The 23,818-nt window shown below is 41.9% G+C and overlaps 1 protein-coding gene across 2 annotated transcripts in view; it reads right to left on the reverse strand.

Moving 5' to 3' along the window:
* LOC121538486 (protocadherin-11 X-linked) overlaps positions 1-23,818 on the reverse strand; it is a 285,313-nt gene that overhangs the window by 105,794 nt on the left and 155,701 nt on the right. The window contains exons 5-6 of one of the 2 annotated variants that reach the window (XM_041846544.2): positions 21,224-21,259; positions 4,967-5,165 (exon numbers count right to left, since the gene is read on the reverse strand). In XM_041846544.2, coding sequence (XP_041702478.2) covers positions 4,967-5,165; positions 21,224-21,259 — 235 coding nt within the window. The remainder of the gene's footprint in view (positions 1-4,966; positions 5,166-21,223; positions 21,260-23,818) is intronic. The other variant, XM_041846553.2, reaches the window with a different exon arrangement.

Raw genomic sequence — 23,818 nt, forward strand, 5'->3', positions numbered from 1 at the left:
AACCCGTTATATAATGCTGATAGAGTGCTCCTCCTATCGTTAATCCCTTATATAATGCTGATAGAGTGCTCCTCCTATTGTTAACCCCTTATATAATGCTGATAGAGTGCTCCTCCTATTGTTAACCCCTTATATAATGCTGATAGAGTGCTCCTCCTATTGTTAACCCCTTATATAATGCTGATAGAGTCCTCCTCCTGTCGTTAACCCCTCATATAATGCTGATAGAGTGCTCCTCCTATCGTTAACCCCTTATATAATGCTGATAGAGTGCTCCTCCTATTGTTAACCCCTTATATAATGCTGATAGAGTGCTCCTCCTATCGTTAACCCCTTATATAATGCCGATAGAGTGCTCCTCCTATTGTTAGCCCCTTATATAATGCTGATAGAGTGCTCCTCCTATTGTTAACCCCTTATATAATGCTGATAGAGTGCTCCTCCTATCGTTAACCCCTTATATAATGCTGATAGAGTGCTCCTCCTGTCGTTAACCCCCTTATATAATGCTGATAGAGTGCTCCTCCTATCGTTAACCCCCTTATATAATGCTGATAGAGTGCTCCTCCTATTGTTAACCCCTTATATAATGCTGATAGAGTGCTCCTCCTGTCGTTAACCCCTTATATAATGCTGATAGAGTGCTCCTCCTATCGTTAACCCCTTATATAATACTGATAGAGTGCTCCTCCTATTGTTAACCCCTTATATAATGCTGATAGAGTGCTCCTCCTATTGTTAACCCCTTATATAATGCTGATAGAGTGCTCCTCCTATTGTTAACCCCCTATATAATGCTGATAGAGTGCTCCTCCTATCGTTAACCCCTTATATAATGCTGATAGAGTGCTCCTCCTATCGTTAACCCCTTATATAATGCTGATAGAGTGCTCCTCCTATCGTTAACCCCTTATATAATGCCGATAGAGTGCTCCTCCTATTGTTAACCCCTTATATAATGCTGATAGAGTGCTCCTCCTATTGTTAACCCCTTATATAATGCTGATAGAGTGCTCCTCCTATCGTTAACCCCTTATATAATGCCGATAGAGTGCTCCTCCTATTGTTAACCCCTTATATAATGCTGATAGAGTGTTCCTCCTATTGTTAACCCCTTATATAGTGCTGATAGAGTGCTCATTCTATTGTTAACCCCTTATATAATGCTGATAGTGCTCCTCCTATCGTTAACCCCTTATATAATGCTGATAGAGTGCTCCTCCTATCGTTAACCCGTTATATAATGCTGATAGAGTGCTCCTCCTATCGTTAACCCCTTATATAATGCTGATAGAGTGCTCCTCCTATCGTTAACCCCTTATATAATGCTGATAGAGTGCTCCTCCCATTGTTAACCCATTATATAATGCTGATAGAGTGCTCCTCCTATCGTTAACCCCTTATATAATGCTGATAGAGTGCTCCTCCTATCGTTAACCCCTTATATAGTGCTAATAGAGTGCTCCTCCTATTGTTAACCCCTTATATAATGCTGATAGAGTGCTCCTCCTATTGTTAACCCCTTATATAATGCTGATAGAGTGCTCCTCCTATTGTTAACCCCTTATATAATGCTGATAGAGTGCTCCTCCTATTGTTAACCCCTTATATAATGCTGATAGAGTCCTCCTCCTGTCGTTAACCCCTCATATAATGCTGATAGAGTGCTCCTCCTATCGTTAACCCCTTATATAATGCTGATAGAGTGCTCCTCCTATTGTTAACCCCTTATATAATGCTGATAGAGTGCTCCTCCTATCGTTAACCCCTTATATAATGCCGATAGAGTGCTCCTCCTATTGTTAGCCCCTTATATAATGCTGATAGAGTGCTCCTCCTATTGTTAACCCCTTATATAATGCTGATAGAGTGCTCCTCCTATCGTTAACCCCTTATATAATGCTGATAGAGTGCTCCTCCTGTCGTTAACCCCTTATATAATGCTGATAGAGTGCTCCTCCTATCGTTAACCCCTTATATAATGCTGATAGAGTGCTCCTCCTATTGTTAACCCCTTATATAATGCTGATAGAGTGCTCCTCCTGTCGTTAACCCCTTATATAATGCTGATAGAGTGCTCCTCCTATCGTTAACCCCTTATATAATACTGATAGAGTGCTCCTCCTATTGTTAACCCCTTATATAATGCTGATAGAGTGCTCCTCCTATTGTTAACCCCTTATATAATGCTGATAGAGTGCTCCTCCTATTGTTAACCCCCTATATAATGCTGATAGAGTGCTCCTCCTATCGTTAACCCCTTATATAATGCTGATAGAGTGCTCCTCCTATCGTTAACCCCTTATATAATGCTGATAGAGTGCTCCTCCTATCGTTAACCCCTTATATAATGCCGATAGAGTGCTCCTCCTATTGTTAACCCCCTTATATAATGCTGATAGAGTGCTCCTCCTATTGTTAACCCCTTATATAATGCTGATAGAGTGCTCCTCCTATCGTTAACCCCCTTATATAATGCCGATAGAGTGCTCCTCCTATTGTTAACCCCCTTATATAATGCTGATAGAGTGTTCCTCCTATTGTTAACCCCCTTATATAGTGCTGATAGAGTGCTCATTCTATTGTTAACCCCTTATATAATGCTGATAGTGCTCCTCCTATCGTTAACCCCTTATATAATGCTGATAGAGTGCTCCTCCTATCGTTAACCCGTTATATAATGCTGATAGAGTGCTCCTCCTATCGTTAACCCCTTATATAATGCTGATAGAGTGCTCCTCCTATCGTTAACCCCTTATATAATGCTGATAGAGTGCTCCTCCCATTGTTAACCCATTATATAATGCTGATAGAGTGCTCCTCCTATCGTTAACCCCTTATATAATGCTGATAGAGTGCTCCTCCTATTGTTAACCCCTTATATAGTGCTAATAGAGTGCTCATCCTATTGTTAACCCCTTATATAATGCTGATAGAGTGCTCCTCCTATTGTTAACCCCTTATATAATGCTGATAGAGTGCTCCTCCTATTGTTAACCCCTTATATAATGCTGATAGAGTGCTCCTCCTATTGTTAACCCCTTATATAATGCTGATAGAGTCCTCCTCCTGTCGTTAACCCCTCATATAATGCTGATAGAGTGCTCCTCCTATCGTTAACCCCTTATATAATGCTGATAGAGTGCTCCTCCTATTGTTAACCCCTTATATAATGCTGATAGAGTGCTCCTCCTATCGTTAACCCCTTATATAATGCCGATAGAGTGCTCCTCCTATTGTTAGCCCCTTATATAATGCTGATAGAGTGCTCCTCCTATTGTTAACCCCTTATATAATGCTGATAGAGTGCTCCTCCTATCGTTAACCCCTTATATAATGCTGATAGAGTGCTCCTCCTGTCGTTAACCCCTTATATAATGCTGATAGAGTGCTCCTCCTATCGTTAACCCCTTATATAATGCTGATAGAGTGCTCCTCCTATTGTTAACCCCTTATATAATGCTGATAGAGTGCTCCTCCTGTCGTTAACCCCTTATATAATGCTGATAGAGTGCTCCTCCTATCGTTAACCCCTTATATAATACTGATAGAGTGCTCCTCCTATTGTTAACCCCTTATATAATGCTGATAGAGTGCTCCTCCTATTGTTAACCCCTTATATAATGCTGATAGAGTGCTCCTCCTATTGTTAACCCCCCTATATAATGCTGATAGAGTGCTCCTCCTATCGTTAACCCCTTATATAATGCTGATAGAGTGCTCCTCCTATCGTTAACCCCTTATATAATGCTGATAGAGTGCTCCTCCTATCGTTAACCCCTTATATAATGCCGATAGAGTGCTCCTCCTATTGTTAACCCCTTATATAATGCTGATAGAGTGCTCCTCCTATTGTTAACCCCTTATATAATGCTGATAGAGTGCTCCTCCTATCGTTAACCCCTTATATAATGCCGATAGAGTGCTCCTCCTATTGTTAACCCCTTATATAATGCTGATAGAGTGTTCCTCCTATTGTTAACCCCTTATATAGTGCTGATAGAGTGCTCATTCTATTGTTAACCCCTTATATAATGCTGATAGTGCTCCTCCTATCGTTAACCCCTTATATAATGCTGATAGAGTGCTCCTCCTATCGTTAACCCGTTATATAATGCTGATAGAGTGCTCCTCCTATCGTTAACCCCTTATATAATGCTGATAGAGTGCTCCTCCTATCGTTAACCCCTTATATAATGCTGATAGAGTGCTCCTCCCATTGTTAACCCATTATATAATGCTGATAGAGTGCTCCTCCTATCGTTAACCCCTTATATAATGCTGATAGAGTGCTCCTCCTATTGTTAACCCCTTATATAGTGCTAATAGAGTGCTCATCCTATTGTTAACCCCTTATATAATGCTGATTGTGCTCCTCCTATCGTTAGCCCCTTATATAACGCTGATAGAGTGCTCCTCCTATTGTTAACCCCTTATATAATGCTGATAGAGTGCTCCTCCTATCGTTAACCCCTTATATAATGCTGATAGAGTGCTCCTCCTATTGTTAACCCCTTATATAGTGCTAATAGAGTGCTCATCCTATTGTTAACCCCTTATATAATGCTGATAGTGCTCCTCCTATCGTTAACCCCTTATATAATGCTGATAGAGTGCTCCTCCTATCGTTAACCCCTTATATAATGCTGATAGAGTGCTCCTCCTATCGTTAACCCCTTATATAATGCCGATAGAGTGCTCCTCCTATTGTTAACCCCTTATATAATGCTGATAGAGTGCTCCTCCTATTGTTAACCTCTTATAGAAGATAAAACATGTGATTAAATAGCATGTTTAGTTCATTGGCCAGACTAAGCTGCTGTTGGCCAAGGACCAGGTCAGCATGGCCAGTTTATTACAGAGAGAAGCACTTTCCCTGGTCTTCAAAGGTATTTTGAACTCAATGGGACAACCTGGCAAAAGAAATAAAAGAAAGATATTAAATCCTTGGAGAGTCGCCACTTACTGGACTCAGGGTCAGAGTTGCCGTCTCCCTCGGTGCGGCTGTTGGGCGAGGTCTGTTGGTAGTAGTCTTCCTGGGGGAAGCCGAGGGGGAGAGGCTGAGTGGTGCTGCCGGTGCTGCTGGGCTCCTGGTCCCCTAGGCCGCTGGCGCTACAGCTCTCCTGAGAACCGTCCGGGAGGTGGAACGTCACACGACGCTGGGTCTGATGGAAACACACCAAAACACAACGTTCATTTAACGTCACACGACGCTGGGTCTGAAAACACAACACCAAAACACAACGTAGCTGTAATACTTTAACATCACACAATGCTGGGTCTGGAGGGAAACACGTGGAAACGCAATGTTCATTTAACGTCATATGATGTTGGGTCTGAAAACACCACAGAACAATATGTTGTTTCATATATTTTTGTGTGGTGGACGTTGTCGGTGCGTTCAGCTGCAGAGAGAGCTAATTCAATCACCTTGGAGATGGCATTTGGAGGAAATCTCATACTAATTTGTTGCGTATTATGGGATTGTTCTTGCATGTCTAACAAGACAAGTCCCCATCATTGTCACGTCTTCTCTGAGGAATATCGTATTACGTCAAGGCAGCCTAATTGATACAGTGGGCTTGTAACCTAAAATCAGCCGTCTTCTGAGATATCTCAGTCAAGGCTAATGACATACTATTCAAAAATCTATGGTGACTACTTATAGTATAAGAGTTTTAATTGACAGTTACTGCCCCATGATATGATTATAATAGATTGACACTTTTGACGAGGCTGCGTCGTGTGCTACTTTTCCCACTAGTCCAATTTAGATAAAAAGGAAGCCAGGGGTGGATGAAGTGACTTTGATTAGGAAAGGTCTGTCTGAGGATTGTAGCAGTTTGTAGATCTCCTCTCCTCTCAATGGGAGTAGCTCTTTGATTTCTCTGGTGAGTTACAGAAGTTCATGTAGTGACCTTTTTCAGGAGCACGATGGTAGCACTACAAAGGGAAACACTCCATAGGGAGGTCAATAGCCACAAATGCTAGTCGTCCTTCATGAAAAGAGAACATAGATGAGTCACATTGTGAATCACAAATAAAGAGTAATCTGTGAACATCAATTATATGTTTTGGACTATAATCATATTTCAAAACTGAATGAATTGAAATTAGATGATGTCAGGTCATTCTTTGCCAATGCTTTAACATTGAAGACAATTAACAGTGAAAAGACTAAAGTATTATTACATGCAATTTTCTAAATGGTGAAGAGGTTCTTTGGTTATGATGGACAGTTTGGAGAAAAAGGGAAATTTTACTGTGAGTATGATTTCATTTCATAACACGATTCTCAGTCTCAAATTGCATCTTATGAGGAAAATAAAATACTGAAACTTGATTATATTACCCTCTGTTTTCTTATTGTGTTTCAGTTTGTATTCAACCTATTATTCAGACTGATTAGAACAAATGTTTCATAAAACAATATCATAGCCTCACCACAATAATCTACATTTTCTCCATCTCTAGAGTGACTAAAGCAATATGGGAGTTCTGAATTAAAAACATCATTAACACATGGTCCTTTATGCTCACGGGGAGTCGTTTGTGCCTCTTTGGAAAAGCACTTTTCCTCCACCACTGTGGTAAACCGATAAAGACCGTATTGTTCTTTGATAAGGCAGACAGAATAAGGGAGAAAAAGAGAAGGGGTTGGAGGGAAAAAATCTTGGCTCAAACGAGGCCCCAGCACAGCCAAAAACAGAGATCTACAAACAGCTTACCAGTTCATTTAGGACTATCAGAGGGTTGACTAAACTAAATCCTTACAATTCAAATGCTGAAAGAAGAACTTTATGATGTCATTATGAGCAAAAAGAAAGAAAGAAATGTATTTCCTTAATTGAATCGAGTGTATGTGTGGGTATCCGTGTGTGTTAATGCGTGTTGAAAAGACAGGTTTCCAAGACCACAACCAGTGTGTGGAGAGAATTCTCCTTTATACTGGGGCCTCCTGTAGCTCAGTTGGTAGAGCATGGCACTTGCAACGCCAGGGTTGTGGGTTCGATTCCCACGGGAGGCCAGTATGGAAAATGTATGCACCCACTAACTGTAAATCGCTCTGGATAAGCGTGGCTGTTAAATGTAATACTTCACAGTCCCTAAAGACCTCTACGATCTGTTTATATTGTGCAAATCGCCTCAAGTAAATTTCTTGTCAAGCCTGTCAGTCGATTACCCATCCAAAAACTGAAGCCAAAATTATTCAATTGGCCTTAAGGTTAGGTACAAGTATGACAGGATCAATAAGAGACGGGACTGTTTAGCTGGTCCTTCCATCAAAGATAATATGGCCGGACAGTTTATTCCACAAATAAAGTAATTCAATTATATCAGCCTTGGAATATCCTGTTTTTCAACAGGAATATCAAGCTGTTGACTACTCCACCACAGGAATATCAAGCTGTTGACTACTCCAACACAGTAATGTCAAGCTGTTGACTACTCCTCCACATTAATATCAAGCTGTTGACTACACCAACACAGTAATATCAAGCTGTTGACTACTCCAACACAGTAATGTCAAGCTGTTGACTACTCCACCACAGTAATGTCAAGCTGTTGACTACTCCTCCACAGGAATGTCAAGCTGTTGACTACTCCTCCACATTAATATCAAGCTGTTGACTACTCCAACACAGTAATATCAAGCTGTTGACTACTCCACCACAGCAATATCAAGCTGTTGACTACTCCAACACAGTAATGTCAAGCTGTTGACTACTCCTCCACATTAATATCAAGCTGTTGACTACTCCAACACAGTAATATCAAGCTGTTGACTACTCCACCACAGTAATGTCAAGCTGTTGACTACTCCACCACAGTAATGTCAAGCTGTTGACTACTCCTCCACATTAATATCAAGCTGTTGACTACTCCAACACAGTAATATCAAGCTGTTGACTACTCCACCACAGCAATATCAAGCTGTTGACTACTCCAACACAGTAATGTCAAGCTGTTGACTACTCCTCCACATTAATATCAAGCTGTTGACTACTCCAACACAGTAATATCAAGCTGTTGACTACTCCACCACAGTAATGTCAAGCTGTTGACTACTCCACCACAGTAATATCAAGCTGTTGACTACTCCTCCACAGGAATGTCAAGCTGTTGACTACTCCAACACAGTAATGTCAAGCTGTTGACTACTCCTCCACAGTAATGTCAAGCTGTTGACTACTCCAACACAGTAATGTCAAGCTGTTGACTACTCCTCCACAGTAATGTCAAGCTGTTGACTACTCCAACACAGTAATGTCAAGCTGTTGACTACTCCTCCACAGTAATGTCAAGCTGTTGACTACTCCTCCACAGGAATGTCAAGCTGTTGACTACTCCAACACAGTAATGTAAAGCTGTTGACTACTCCTCCACAGGAATGTCAAGCTGTTGACTACTCCTCCACAGTAATGTCAAGCTGTTGACTACTCCTCCACAGGAATGTCAAGCTGTTGACTACTCCAACACAGTAATGTCAAGCTGTTGACTACTCCTCCACAGTAATGTCAAGCTGTTGACTACTCCTCCACAGTAATGTCAAGCTGTTGACTACTCCTCCACAGTAATGTCAAGCTGTTGACTACTCCACCACAGGAATATCAAGCTGTTGACTACTCCAACACAGTAATGTAAAGCTGTTGACTACTCCTCCACAGTAATGTCAAGCTGTTGACTACTCCTCCACAGTAATATCAAGCTGTTGACTACTCCTCCACAGTAATGTCAAGCTGTTGACTACTCCTCCACAGTAATATCAAGCTGTTGACTACTCCTCCACAGTAATGTCAAGCTGTTGACTACTCCTCCACAGTAATGTCAAGCTGTTGACTACTCCTCCACATTAATGTAAAGTCTTTATGAACAGAAGGTACAGGATCATATTTACAGAACGTCGGCCGCTCCATGAGAAGCCGTGTGCGTCCTAATTCCCAACCTGTTCCCTACATAGTGCACTACTTTTGACCAGGGCCCATAGGGAATAGGGTACCATTTGGAATGCAGCTGCTCACTTCCTCTCCGCATGTTTCCAAATTATTTGAGTCTTTCTGCTCCGATAATGACTGCCAGGATTGATTCAAACAAACAGCTGTCCATGATAATTAGGACATTATCATAGCGTGGAGCTTTCATATCTTTGTCAGATGTTTAAACAAACGGAAATTTGTGGATTTGTGTGAAGGCGTAAAAAAAAGATACATCTATATATTTCTTCAACAACAGGCCTAGTGTGCTTTTTATGGTTGGCCTTTCTTTCTTGTGTTGAGAGAGAAAAGGTTGACACAACAACAACAACAGTGTACATACTGTTAAAGCATTACTTCATATTCTAAAGAATATGCCAGAAATCCATAAAACAAACACAAGCTGGTGTAAGCGATATCGAGACCGAACAGAGTCTGCACAACCAGATAAAACAGTGCCTTGAAAACTATGTGCAAAGAGATAATAAACAGGAGAATCAAAGCCAAGTTCTGTAACAAGCCAGCCATATCCAAACCAAAGCCACTCTCTGGTAGCGAACCAGACAATGTGCAGATGGACCTGGCTTCACGGTAGGGTGAGGGATTAGGGATCCCTTGTATTTTCATGGAGAGGAGGTACTGCAGAGTAGGATGCACTATACACCACCTCATCCAGGGGGGAAACACAGCTCAATGAGTTACCTAGCTACCTTCTAACGCCCATACACTTCTACATCCCAACATTATAAATATAGAAAAGAGAGAGAGAGAGAGAGAGAGAGAGAGAGAGAGAGAGAGAGGGGGGGGAAACCATGTTGCATAAAAACAGCAGTCTGCCTTCCAATCCCCCCCATCCCTTTGAATGATAAACTGGGCTCACAGGGGTGGATCAGAGCAGATTTGCTTTGCTGTCTAAGATAACAATCATCCTGGACGCATCACCTGGACAAATCTTTTTGGTGAAAATTGTGATTTTTCAACACCTAGCTGTCTGTGAAAACAATGGCTATATATTTATATATATATACAGTTGAAGTCGGAGGTTTATATACACTTAGGTTGGAGTCATTAAAACTCGGAAAATTCCAGAAGGCCGCTCAGCAAGGAAGAAGCCACTGCTCCAAAACCGCCATAAAAAAGCCAGACTACGGTTTGCAACTGCACATTGGGACAAAGATCGTACTTTTTCGAGAAATGTCCTCTGGTCTGATGAAACAAAAATAGAACTGTTTGGAGCATCATGCTGTGGGGGAAGCTTCTGATAGGCTAATTGACATAATTTGAGTCAATTGGAGGTGTACCTGTGGATGTATTTCAAGGCCTACCTTCAAACTCAGTGCCTCTTTGCTTGACATCATGGGAAAATCAAAAGAAATCAACAAAGACCTCAGAAAGAAAATTGTAGACCTCCACAAGTCTGGTTCATCCTTGGGAGCAATTTCCAAACGCCTGAAGGTACCACGTTCATCTGTACAAACAATAGTGCGCAAGTATAAACACCATTGGACCACGCAGCCGTCATACCGCTCAGGAAGGAGAAGCGTTCTGTCTCCTAGTGATTTACGTACTTTGGTGTGAAAAGTGCAAATCAATCGCAGAACAACAGCAAAGGACCTTGTGAAGATTCTGGAGGAAACAGGTTAAAAAGTATCTATATCCACAGTAAAAACGAGTCCTATATCGACATAACCTGAAAGGCCGCTCATCAAGGAAGAAGCACTGCTCCAAAATTACCATAAAAAAGCCAGACTACCGTTTGCAACAAAGTACTGGGCCGCAAGGCACTACAGAGGGTAGTGCGTACGGCCCAGTACATCACTGGGACCAAGCTTCCTGCCATCCAGGACCTCTATACCAGGCGGTGTCAGAGGAAGGCCCTCAAAATTGTCAAAGACTCCAGCCACCCTAGTCATAGACTGTTCTCTCTGCTACCGCACGGCAAGCGGTACCGGAGTGCCAAGTCTAGGTCCAAAAGACTTCTCAACAGCTTCTACCCCCAAGCCATAAGACTCCTGAACAGCTAATCATGGCTACCCGGACTATTTGCACTGCCCCCCCACCCCATCCTATTTACGCTGCTGCTACTCTGTTAATTATTTATGCATAGTCACTTTAACTCTACCCACATGTACATATTACTTCAACTACCTCAACTAGCCGGTGCCCCCGCACATTGACTCTGCACCGGTACCCCACTGTATATATAGCCTCCCTACTGTTATTTTATTTTACTTCTGCTCTTTTTTTCTCAACACTTTTTTTGTTCCTTTTTTTTATTTTTGTTTAAAATAAATGCACTGTTGGTTAAGGGCTGTAAGTAAGCATTTCACTGTAATGTCTGCACCTGTTGTATTCGGCGCATGTGACCAATAAAATTTGATTTGATTTGATTTGATTTGAGATCGTACTTTTTGGAGAAATTTCCTCTGGTCTGATGAAACAAAAATAGAACTGTTTGGCCATGATGACCATCGTTATGTTTGGAGGAAAAAGGGGTAGGCTTGCAAGCCGAAGAACACCATCCCAACCGTGAAGCACGGGGGTGGCAGCATCATGCTGTGGGGGTGCTTTGCTGCAGGAGGGACTGGTGCACTTCACAAAATAGATGGCATCATGAGGAACGAAAATTATGTGGATATATTGAAGCAATATCTCAAGACATCAGTCGGGAAGTTAAATCTTAGTCGCTAATGGGTCTTCCAAATGGACCCCAAGCATACTTCCAAAGTTGTGGCAAAATGGCTTAAGGACAACAAAGTCAAGGTATTGGAGTGGCCATCACAAAGCCCTGACCTCAATCCTATAGAAAATGTGTGGGCAGAACTGAAAAAGCGTGTGCGAGCAAGGAGGCCTACAAACCTGACTCAGTTACACGAGCTCTGTCAAGAGGAATGGGCCAAAATTTGTTGTGGGAAGCTTGTGGAGGCTACCCGAAACGTTTGACCCAAGTTAAACAATTTAAAGGCAATGTTACCAAATACTAATTGAGTATATGTAAACCTCTGACCCACTGGGAATGTGATGAAATAAATAAAAGCTTAAATAAATCATTCTCTCTACTATTATTCTGACATTTCACATTCTTAAAATAAAGTGGTTATCCTAATTTACCTAAGACGGGGAATTTTTACAAGGATTAAATGTCAGGAATTGTGAAAAACTGAGTTTAAATGTATTTGGCTAAGGTGTATGTAGACTTCCGACTTCAACTGTGTGTATATATACACTACCAGTCAAAACACCTACTCATTCAAGGGTTTTTCTTTATTTTTACTATTTTTTACATTGTAGAATAATAGTGAAGACATCCAAACTATGAAATAACACATATGGAATCATGTAGTAACCAAAAAATGGTTAAACAAATCAAAATATATTTTTTGAGATTCTTCAAATAGCCATCCTTTGCCTTGATGACAGCTTTGCACACTCTTGGCATTCTCTCAACCAACTTCATGAGGTAGTCACCTGGAATGCATTTCGATTAACAGTTGTGCCTTCTCAAAAGTTAATTTGTGGAATTTCTTTCTTTCTTAATGCGTTTGAGCCAATCAGTTGTGTTGTGACATGGTAGGGGTTGTATACAGAAGATAGCCCTATTTAGAAAAAGACCAAGTCCATATTATGGCAAGAACAGCTCAAATAAGCAAAGAGAAATGACAGTCCATCATTACATTAATACACGAAGGTCAGTCAATACGTAACTCCTGAGTGGCGCAGTGGTCTAAGGCACTGCATCGCAGTGCTAACTGTGCCACTAGAGATCCTGGTTCGAATCCAGGCTCTGTCGCAGCCGGCCGCGACCGGGAGACTCATGGGCGGCGCATAATTGGCACAGCGTCGTCTAGGGTAGGGGAGGGAATGGCCGGCAGGGATGTAGCTCAGTTGATAGAGCATGGCGTTTGCAACGCCAGGGTTGTGGGTTCGATTCCCACGGGGGGCCAGTATAAAAAAAATATGTAATCACTAACTGTAAGTCGCTCTGGATAAGAGCGTCTGCTAAATGACTAAAATGTAAATGTAAAATGTAAAATGTCAAGAACTTTGAAAGTTTCTTCAAGTCGTAAAAACCATCAAGCGCAATGATGAAACTGGCTCTCATGAGGACAAGCACAGGAATGGAAGACCCAGAGCTACCTCTGCTGCAGAGGATAAGTATATGGATATTAGACCGGTGGAAATTTGTCCTTTGGTCTGGAGTCCAAATTTGAGATTTTTGGTTCCAACCACCATGTCTTTGTGAGACACGGTGTGGGTGAACGGATCTTCACAAATCAAATCAAATCAAACTTTATTTGCCACATGCGCCGAATACAACAGGTGTAGACATTACCGTGAAATGCTTACTTACAGCCCTTAACCAACAATGCATAAAAATAAAAAAAACGTCAAATTAAACAACAACAACAAAAAAGTGTTGAGAAAAAAAGAGCAGAAGTAAAATAAAATAACAGTAGGGAGGCTATAAAAAAGGGGGGGGTACTGGTGCAGAGTCAATGTGCAGGGGCACTGGCTATTTGAGGTAGTTGAGGTAGTTGAGGTAATATGTACATGTGGGTAGAGTTAAAGTGACTATGCATGAATACTTAACAGAGTAGCAGCACCGTAAAAAGATGGGGTGGGGGTGGGGGGGCAATGCAAATAGTCCGGGTAGCCATGATTAGCTGTTCAGGAGTCTTATGGCTTGGGGGTAAAAGCTGTTGAGAAGCCTTTTGGACCTAGACTTGGCGCTCCGGTACCGCTTGCCGTGCGGTAGCAGAGAGAAGAGTGTATGACAAGGGTGGCTGGAGTCTTTGACAATTTTGAGGGCCTTCCTCTGACACCGCCTGGTATAGAGGTCCTGGATGGCAGGAAGTTTGGCCCCAGTGATGTACTGGGCCGTACGCACTACCCTCTGTAGTGCCTTGTGATCGGAGGTGGAGCAATTGCCATACCAGGCGGTGATGCAACCAGTCAGGATGCTCTCGATGGTGCAGCTGTATAACTTTTTGAGAATCTGAGGACCCATGCCAAATCTTTTCAGTCTCCTGAGGAGGAATAGGTTTTGTCGTGCCCTCTTCATGACTGTCATGGTGTGTTTGGACCATGATAGTTCGTTGGTGATGTGGACACCAAGGAACATCAAGCTCTCAACCTGTTCCACTACAGCCCTGTCGATGAGAATGGGGGCATGCTCAGTCCTCTTTTTTTCCTGAAGTCCACGCTCATCTCCTTTGTATTGGTCACATTGAGAGAGAGGTTGTTATCCTGGCACCACACGGCCAGGTCTCTGACCTCCTCCCAATAGGCTGTCTCATCGTTGTCGGTGATCATTCCTACCACTGTTGTGTCATCTGCAAACTTAATGATGGTGTTGGAGTCGTGCCTGGCCATGCAGTCAAGGGTGAACAGGGAGTACAGGAGGGGACTGAGCACGCACCCCTGAGGGGCCCCCGTGTTGATCATCAGCGTGGCAGATGTGTTGTTACCTACCCTTACCACCTGGGGGCGGCCCGTCAGGAAGTCCATGATCGAGTTGCAGAGGGAGGTGTTTAGTCCCAGAATCCTTAGCTTAGTGATGAGCTTTGAGGGCACTATGGTGTTGAACGCTGAGCTGTAGTCAATGAATAGCATTCTCACGTAGGTGTTCCTCTTGTCCAGGTGGGAAAGGGCAGTGTGGAGTGCAATAGAGATTGCATCATCTGTGGATCTGTTGGGGCGGTATGCAAATTGGAATGGGTCTAGAGTTTCTGGGATAATGGTGTTGATGTGAGCCATGACCAGCCTTTCAAAGCACTTCATGGCTACAGACGTCAGTGCTACGGGTCGGTAGTCATTTAGGCAGGTTATCTTAGTGTCCTTGGGCACGGGGACTATGGTGGTCTGCTTGAAACATGTTGGTATTACAGACTCAGTCAGGGACATGTTGAAAATGTCAGTGAAGACACTTGCCAGTTGGTCAGCACATGCTCGGAGTACACGTCCTGGTAATCCGTCTGGCCCTGCGGCCTTGTGAATGTTGACCTGCTTAAAAGTCTTACTCACATCGGCTACGGCGAGCGTGATCACGTAGTCATCCGGGAACAGCTGGTGCTCTCATGCATGCTTCAGTGTTGCTTGCCTCGAAGCGAGCATAGAAGTGGTTTAGCTCCTCTGGTAGGCTTGTGTCACTGGGCAGCTCGCGGCTGTGCTTCCCTTTGTAGTCTGTAATAGTTTTCAAGCCCTGCCACATCCGACGAGCGTCAGAGCCGGTGTAGTACGATTCAATCTTAGTCCTGTATTGACTCTTTGCCTGTTTGATGGTTCGTCGGAGGGCATAGCGGGATTTCTTATAAGCGTCCGGGTTAGAGACCCGCCTCTTGAAAGCGGCAGCTCTACCCTTTTGCTCAGTGCGGATGTTGCCTGTAATCCATGGCTTCTGGTTGGGGTATGTACGTACGGTCACTGTGGGGACGACGTCATCGATGCACTTATTGATGAAGCCAGTGACTGATGTGGTGTACTCCTCAATGCTATCTGAAAAATCCCGGAACATGTTCCAGTCTGTGCTAGCAAAACAGTCCTGTAGCTTAGCATCTGCGCCATCTGACCACTTTTTTATTAAACGAGTCACTGGTGCTTCCTGCTTTAGTTTTGGCTTATACGCAGAATCAGGAGGATAGAGTTATGGTCAGATTTGCCAAATGGAGGGCGAGGGAGAGCTTTGTATGCGTCTCTGTGTGTGGAGTAAAGGTAGTCTAGAGTTTTTTTTTCTCCCCTGGTTGCACATTTAACATGCTGGTAGAAATGAGGTAGAACGGATTTAAGTTTCCCTGCATTAAAGTCCCCGGCCACTAGGAGCGCTGCCTCTGGATGAGCGTTTTCCTGTTTACTTATGGCCTTATACAGCTCATTGAGTGCAATCTGAATGCCAGCATTGGTTTGTGGTGGTAAATAGATGAAAACTCTCTTGGTAAATAGTGTGGTCTACAGCTTATCGTAAGATACTCTACCTCAGGCGAGCAAAACCTTGAGACTTCCTTAGTATTTGATTTTGTGCACCAGCTGTTGTTTACAAATATACACAGTCCGCCACCCCTTGTCTTACCGGAGTCAGCCGTTCTATCCTGCCGATGTGGCGTATATCCCGTCAGCTGTATGTTGTCCATGTCGTTATTCAGCCACGACTTGGTGAAACATAAGATATTACAGTTTTTAATGTCCCGTTGGTAGGATAACCATAATCGTAGGTCATCTAATTTATTTTCAAATGATTGAACATTGGCTAATAGGATTGATGGAAGAGGCAGTTTACTCGCTCGCCGTCGGATCCTTACAAGGCACCTCGACCTACGTCCACGATAACGCTGTCTCTTTCTCCTGCGGATGACAGGGATTTGGGCCTTGTCGGGTGTCTGTAGGATATCCTTCGCGTCCGACTCGTTGAAGAAAAAATGTTCGTCCAATACGAGGTGAGTAATTGCTCTCCTGATATCCAGAAGCTCTTTTTGGTTATAAGAGACAATGGCAGAAACATTATGTACAGAATAAATTACAAATAATGCGAAAAAACACACATACTAGTACAATTAGTTAGAGGGCTGTAAAACGGCAGCCATCTTCTCCGGCGAACGGGGTACCTTCAGGCGTTTTGAAATTGCTCCCAAGGCTTTGACTAGGCCATTCCAAGACATTTAAAGTTTCCCCTTAAACCACTTGAGCGTTGCTATAGCAGTATGCTTAGGGTCATTGTCCTGCTGGAAGGTGAACCTCCGTCCCATTCTCAAATCTCTGGAAGACTGAAACAGGTTTCCCTCGAGAATTTCCCTGTATTTTGCGCCATCCCCATCATTCCTTCATTTCTGACCAGTTTTCCCAGTCCCTGCCGATGAAAAACATCCCCACAGCATGATGCTGCCACCACCATGATGGTGTTCTCGGGGTGATGAGAGGTGTTGGGTTTGCGCCAGACATAGCGTTTTCCTTGATGGCCAGAAAGCTCAATTTTAGTCTCATCTGACAAGAGTTCCATAGGGGCTTCATAGCAAAGGGGGTGAAAGAAATATCCTGTGGAGGACCACAGGGATACATTTTAGGGCCTCTCTTATATACGTTCATGATATGCCAGATACAATAAAGTGCAAACTCCTGCTTTATGCTGATGCCATACTGGTATCAGGAAGGATACAGTTTACATAGAGGAGACCCTGAGTAAGGAATTGCATTTTGTTATGGGTTGGTTGACTGACAACAAATTGTCGCTACATTTGGGAAAAACGTAATCGATTTAGTTTGTAGCCAAATGAAGATTGCTTAGGGCTGACAAGATAAAGGTCAACTGTGCAGACAAGGAGATTGAATCTAAAACAAGTGTAACTTATCTTGGTGTGGCCCTACAGTGAGGGAAAAAAGTATTTGATCCCCTGCTGATTTTGTACGTTTGCCCACTGACAAAGAAATGATCAGTCTATAATTTTAATGGTAGGTTTATCTGAACGGTGAGAGACAGAATAACAACAACAAAAATCCAGAAAAATGCATGTCAAAAATGTTATAAATTGATTTGCATTTTAATGAGGGAAAATAAGTATTTGACCCCCTCTCAATCAGAACGATTTCTGGCTCCCAGGTGTCTTTTATACAGGTAACAAGCTGAGATTAGGAGCACACTCTTAAAGGGAGTGCTCCTAATCTCAGTTTGTTACCTGTATAAAAGACACTTGTCCACAGAAGCAATCAATCAGTCAGATTCCAAACTCTCCACCATGGCCAAGACCAAAGAGCTCTCCAAGGATGTCAGGGACAAGATTGTAGACCTACACAAGGCTGGAATGGGCTACAAGACCATCGCCAAGCAGCTTGGTGAGAAGGTGACAACAGTTGGTGCGATTATTTGCAAATGGAAGAAACACAAAAGAACTGTCAATCTCCCTCGGCCTGGGGCTCCATGCAAGGTCTCACCTCGTGGAGTTGCAATGATCATGAGAACGGTGAGGAATCAGCCCAGAACTACATGGGAGGATCTTGTCAATGATCTCAAGGCAGCTGGGACCATAGTCACCAAGAAAACAATTGGTAACACATTACACCGTGAAGGACTGAAATCCTGCAGCACCCGCAAGGTCCCCCTGCTCAAGAAATGTCTTTGTCAGTGGGCAAACATAAAAATCAGCAGGGGATCAAATACTTTTTTCCCTCACTGTAAGCATGCACCACTTTTCCGTTATTTATTTTTTTGAATTTCTTGAAACAAGTAATTTTTTTCATTTCACTTCACCAATTTGGACTATTTTGTGTATGTCCATTACATGAAATCCAAATAAAAATCCATTTAAATTACAGGTTGTAATGCAACAAAATAGGAAAAACGCCAAGGGGGATGAATACTTTTGCAAGGCACTGTAGCTATATATATATATATATATATATATATATATATATATATATATATATATATATATATATATATATATATATATATACAGACATTTTTCATACCCCTTGACTTATTCCACACTTTTGTTGCTCTACAGCTTGAATTCAAAATGTATTAAATATATGTTTTTCTCACACATCTACACACAATACCCCATAATGACAAGGTGAAAACATGTTTTTAGAAATATTTGCACATTTAGTGAAAATGAAATACAGAAATATTGAATTTACATAATACTAGGATTTAGCCTTTGCTAAATAGTTCTAATAGTTCTATTCTGTTTCATTTTATTCTAAAAAAACTCCCTAGTCCTTGTCGATGACAAGCATACCCATAACATGATGCAACCACCACCATGCTTGAAAATATTAAGAGTGGTTCTCAGTGATGTGTTGGATTTGCCCCAAACATAACACTTTGTATTCAGGACATAAAGTTAGTTTCTTTGCCACATTTTTTTACAGTATTACTTTAGTGCCTTGTTGCAAACAGAATGCATCTTTTGGAATATTTTTGTTCCGTAAAAGCTTCCTTCTTTTCACTCTGTCATTTAGGTTAGTATTGTGGCGTAACTACAATGTTGTTGATCCATCTTCAGTTTGCTCCTACCTGTATCACAGTCATTAAACTCTGAAACTGTTTTAAAGTCACCATTGGCTTCATGGTGAAATCCCTGAGCGGTTTCCTTCCTCTCAGGCAACTGAGTTTGAAGTATGCCTGCATCTTTGTAGTGACTGGGTGTATCGATACACAATCCAAAGTTTAATTCATATTGAAAGGGAATTCAATGTCTGCTTTTTTCTTCTTCTTTTTTTTTTACCAATCTACCAATATGTGTTCTTCTTTGCAAGGCATTGGAAAACCTCCCTGGTCTTTATGGTTGAATCTGTGTTAGAAATTCACTGCTCGGCTGAGGGACCTTACAGATAATTGTATGTGTACAGAGATGAGGTCGTCATTCAATAATCACGTTTAACACTATTATGGCACACAGAGTCCATGCAACTTATTATGTGACAAATGTTAAGCACATTTGTACTCCTGAATTTATTTAGCTTCCCATAACAAAGGGGTTGAATACTTATTGACTCAAGACATTTCAGCTTTTTATTTTTAATTAATTTGTAACAATTTCTAAAAACATAATTCCACCTTGTTGACATTATACGGTATTGTGTGCAGGCCAGTGACACAAAATCGAAATAGAATCCATTTTAAATTTAGGCTGTGACACGGTAATATGTGGAAAACGTCAAGGGGTGTGGATACTTTCTGACAGCACTATATATATATAGTGGAACTATGTTTTGAACTACTGCAGTTCCACAGCAAGTGGGATCTGAAACACGGCAAATTAAACCAGAACACTATTCACCAACAACCATCTCTCCACAGTCCAGATCATAGTGTAAGCCTGCTCAGTTGTAAAAACGAGTATATTTTGCACTCTGCAACCCTGCAATGTACAGGTGAGATGAAGCCTGACTAAACCGTTGTCCTTGTTAAATGTTGTGTAATGCGTCACTTTATATGACTCACATGAATATGAATTTTCCTTGTCAGGACAGTAATTACATCATCATTAAACGTTCTGGCCGTGAGAACTATGTAATGGAGGGTCAGTGAACCAGTCAAGAGATGAGTAACCTTGCCTGAGCACTGGAGACTTGGATTAGCTCCCCAAGCTAAAGGCAAGACTTTAGTTCAAAGGGTTAACACAGTATTGTGATGGGTCTTGCAGGAGGTCGGGGTTCAACCCTGTCGGTCACAGAGAGACAAGCTCAAGGCTTTACACGCAGAACAGAATTAAGTGAACTGAACTTCGCCTGGGTTAAGTGTTGCAATATACAGTGAGGGGAAAAAAGTCATGATCAGTCTATAATTTGAATGGTAGGTTTATTTGAACAGTGAGAGACAGAATAATATTCTGTCTCTCACTGTTCAAATAAACCTACCATTAAAATTATAGACTGATCATGTCTTTGTCAGTGGGCAAACGTACAAAATCAGCAGGGGATCAAATACTTTTTTCCCCTCACTGTACAATATGTGAGAAAAAATAGATTTATTGTAAGAAGACGAAAGTGAAAAATAGATCAAATGTAACAGAAGACATGAAGGTCATGTGTCGCAATATAATTCCATTTGCTCTCATGTGGTCTGGCCTCTGTAAGGGAGAAAAAAAGGGTGCTGTGTCTTTTGTTGCCATAGGGCCAAGTCAGGTGGAGCAGTGCCATCAAACGTAGAGCAACTGAGAGTATTTGAAAGGAACGTTGTTTCCGCATCGCTGAGCCTTACAGAAAACTTGAAATTAGAAAACTATAACATAAGCAATCCGAAACAGAGAACGGAACACATTTCTTCAATTTCAAGAACTGAATTGGATGTGTTCCTCACCTTCAGGGCTTTGACGTGGTACAAAGCAGCCCATGAAGGAAAACAACATTCTTGTGAAGAAGAGTGTCCTTTCATGACAATTCAATAATTACCCATGCATGCAAGACTGACAGGTAGCGACGGGCCCAAATCCGAAAGTTAATTGACATAGAACATAGCATGGAACTCCATCGTGTACAGATGGAATGGATCCACTCCCTGAGTCTTAGAATGAATATAAATGGCTAAAAGATTAATAAAGTAAATTCCTCCTGTAGCTCAGTTAGTTGGTAGAGCATGGCGCTTGGTAGAGCATGGCAACGCCAGTGTTGTGGGTTCGATTCCCACCGGGGGGGGGGCCAGTGTGAAAAATGTATGCACTCACTAACTGTAAGTCGCTCTGGATAAGAGCGTCTGCTAAATGACGTAAATGTAAAAATGGTTAAGAAATGGCATGCAGTACAGTTAGACTTACGCTTGCAGAGGTTATCTTGCTGAGATGACAGGCCTCCTGTAATAACACATGGTGAAATAAAGTTATTGCATGCTGTCCATGATTGCACGCATGCTGAATTCAACCACAGTATTGATTTTAGCTGTAATTAAGAGTCAAGCCTTAAAGATGGTTCATATGGATTGCCATCCCCAGGGACACAATTGATGTGAAATGTTATTTTTTTTGTCTGGTTGTTGTTGGAAAACGCTCCGATAAATGTTTGTGATATGAGCATGGTCAAAGTTCATCTATAAGCTCGAAGATGGCTTTCTGTTTCAGATAGAATTGAGACTTCAGATGTATATTGATTTCTTAGGGAGAGAATGAAGATTGTGAGTTAAATTGTCATACTGCTCAAGTTAGAAAATACACCCTCGTAAGAAATGTAATGCGTGTTCAATGAAGAACCTGACATCACCACGACACATAAGCCAATAATAACTGACACTCTGATAAAGATGTGTTGGCATGTCACCGGTGAAAGAGCACTGAATATCAAATGAAGCATAAAAAATGAACTATAAACAGTGTCAAGCTTCTAAATTGGGAACAAAAGAGACCCAAAAGGCTGCTGAATAGATCCTCCTCTCCCAGGGGACCAGATAATAGCTCAGAGTGAGACAACAGTATTTAATTTTTTATCACCAATTTTGTTTTCTTTGTACTATGTATAATAATCTGACTACATGACTTGATTTGCAAAGAATAAAGGGAGATCTGAGGGTGAAGGGAAACATTGACGAGGAAGACAAGCTGAGAGGGTTACTGACTGATGTCTGAGGATGAAGGGAAACATTGATAAGGAAGACAAGCTGAGAGGGTTACTGACTGATGTCTGAGGATGAACAAGAAGTACAGTATCAACACATCAAGAAACCACCCCACTAAGGTGAATGATGAACAGGAACTAGGAAGTGAGTATATTTATACAGGAAGTACAGTATATGTCAAACAAATTAAGAGACCACACTTCACTGAAGGACAGTGGAGCTGTGAGCGTGTACAGTCAGCTCTGGGTTTTATATGTTTTGTGAATGTGATACAACAGCAACAGAACCCAGTGCATGCTACAGTACAAACACAATATCCCTGACATAGAAAACATGTGTCTTGTCAGGTCACAAGTAAGTGGTGCAATGTAGCAACAGTCACAAGCTAACAGGCAAGCGCCGTCTATTACGGTTTAAAATGATACTGGTGAAAACGTCATGCCAAGCTATGCATTTCCAATAGCCCTATGCAAACCAATTAGCAGGAGAACGAAGATAATGCTTTGGTCAAGTTCAACTGTGCTATCGTCTCCTAGCAGTGAAAAATAGAGCAACCCTGTTAACATTCATAAATGCGACTGAGCCTGCTGTTTCGGTAGCCAGAGGATCCATATGTGTGTGCAGCCCAGTAATGGAAAATATCAATACGCCATCGGAGCACTGCTGGCATCCCAAATGACACCCTATTCTTTAAATATAGTGCGCTACGTTTGACCGGGACCCTTAAGGCAGTGCACTATATCGGGAATAGGGTGCCATTTGTGACTCTGACACTATTTTCTGAGGTTAGCAGTGGAGGAGAGGATGCATTGGAGGATGGGTATAGATAGCGAAATCCTTTAGGGTAAAGAGGCAAATGGGGTAGAAGTGAAAATGTATTTTTAAAGATTATTGCCCTTAAATTATTAAGTTATTAATGAGGGGGAACACTGCCATGTGACAATCCTTCCTCGGGCATTGTAAGAAAAGAGTAATCAACCCAAATTAATTAGCAAATAACTGGTCAAACTATGAAAGGAACTTGTGGTGGTATTTTGTCAGAAGAGATGTGTTGGTTTGTAGAACGAAGTTTTGATGGATTCTGAACTGCCTGGTTATATAACATCTAAAGATGGGCTGATTAGCTCATTATGTCTAACATTAGGTAGCCATCTCAGTACAGCTGGATCACCTCAGAGAATTAGTGGGCTGTAGTTGGTCCACTTAGCTAGCTTTAATATTAGCTTGCCATTGAGACCGAAACCAGATTATTATAATTTTTTTATTATTTAATGCATCAAACGTGAAGACGAAGTTAGGAGCTGACATTCTGTACTTGTCAACGTTGTTTGAAGACGTGTTATATTTACACTGTTAAACTGACGTAGCTGTCAAACAGTTACGGTACATTCCTTTGGTTACTATGTGTTATTCAACATTTCACAACTTAAATAGCTTTGTGTTACAGACCTCACCAACCAATTAAATGTGTGATAACGCAACACAGTTGAACAGAGAAAGTTATTCAAAAGGTGACCTAAAGTACCCTTAGTTTCTTGCCTATATATCACAGTTTACAGGAGAGAATAATGGTGTGATCCATCTCTGTAGTGTCGGGTCACTGACCCTCTCCTCTCCAGCTATATGCCTCTCCAGACCAGTGGTGTCCAAGCACCCACAGCCATGCCTGGCACAGAGATGGAGATAAGTGCATGTGATGGCTCCCCACATCAAAGCGGTAGAAAAGTGTCTTAGCGAGCAGAGGCAGTAGGGCTTTAACTGCGGCTTTGATCATTCTCAGCTTTCGGATAATTAAAATATTGGA

This window comes from Coregonus clupeaformis, chromosome 26, assembly GCF_020615455.1.
Source record: "Coregonus clupeaformis isolate EN_2021a chromosome 26, ASM2061545v1, whole genome shotgun sequence".
Classification (NCBI taxonomy): Eukaryota; Metazoa; Chordata; class Actinopteri; order Salmoniformes; family Salmonidae; genus Coregonus; species Coregonus clupeaformis.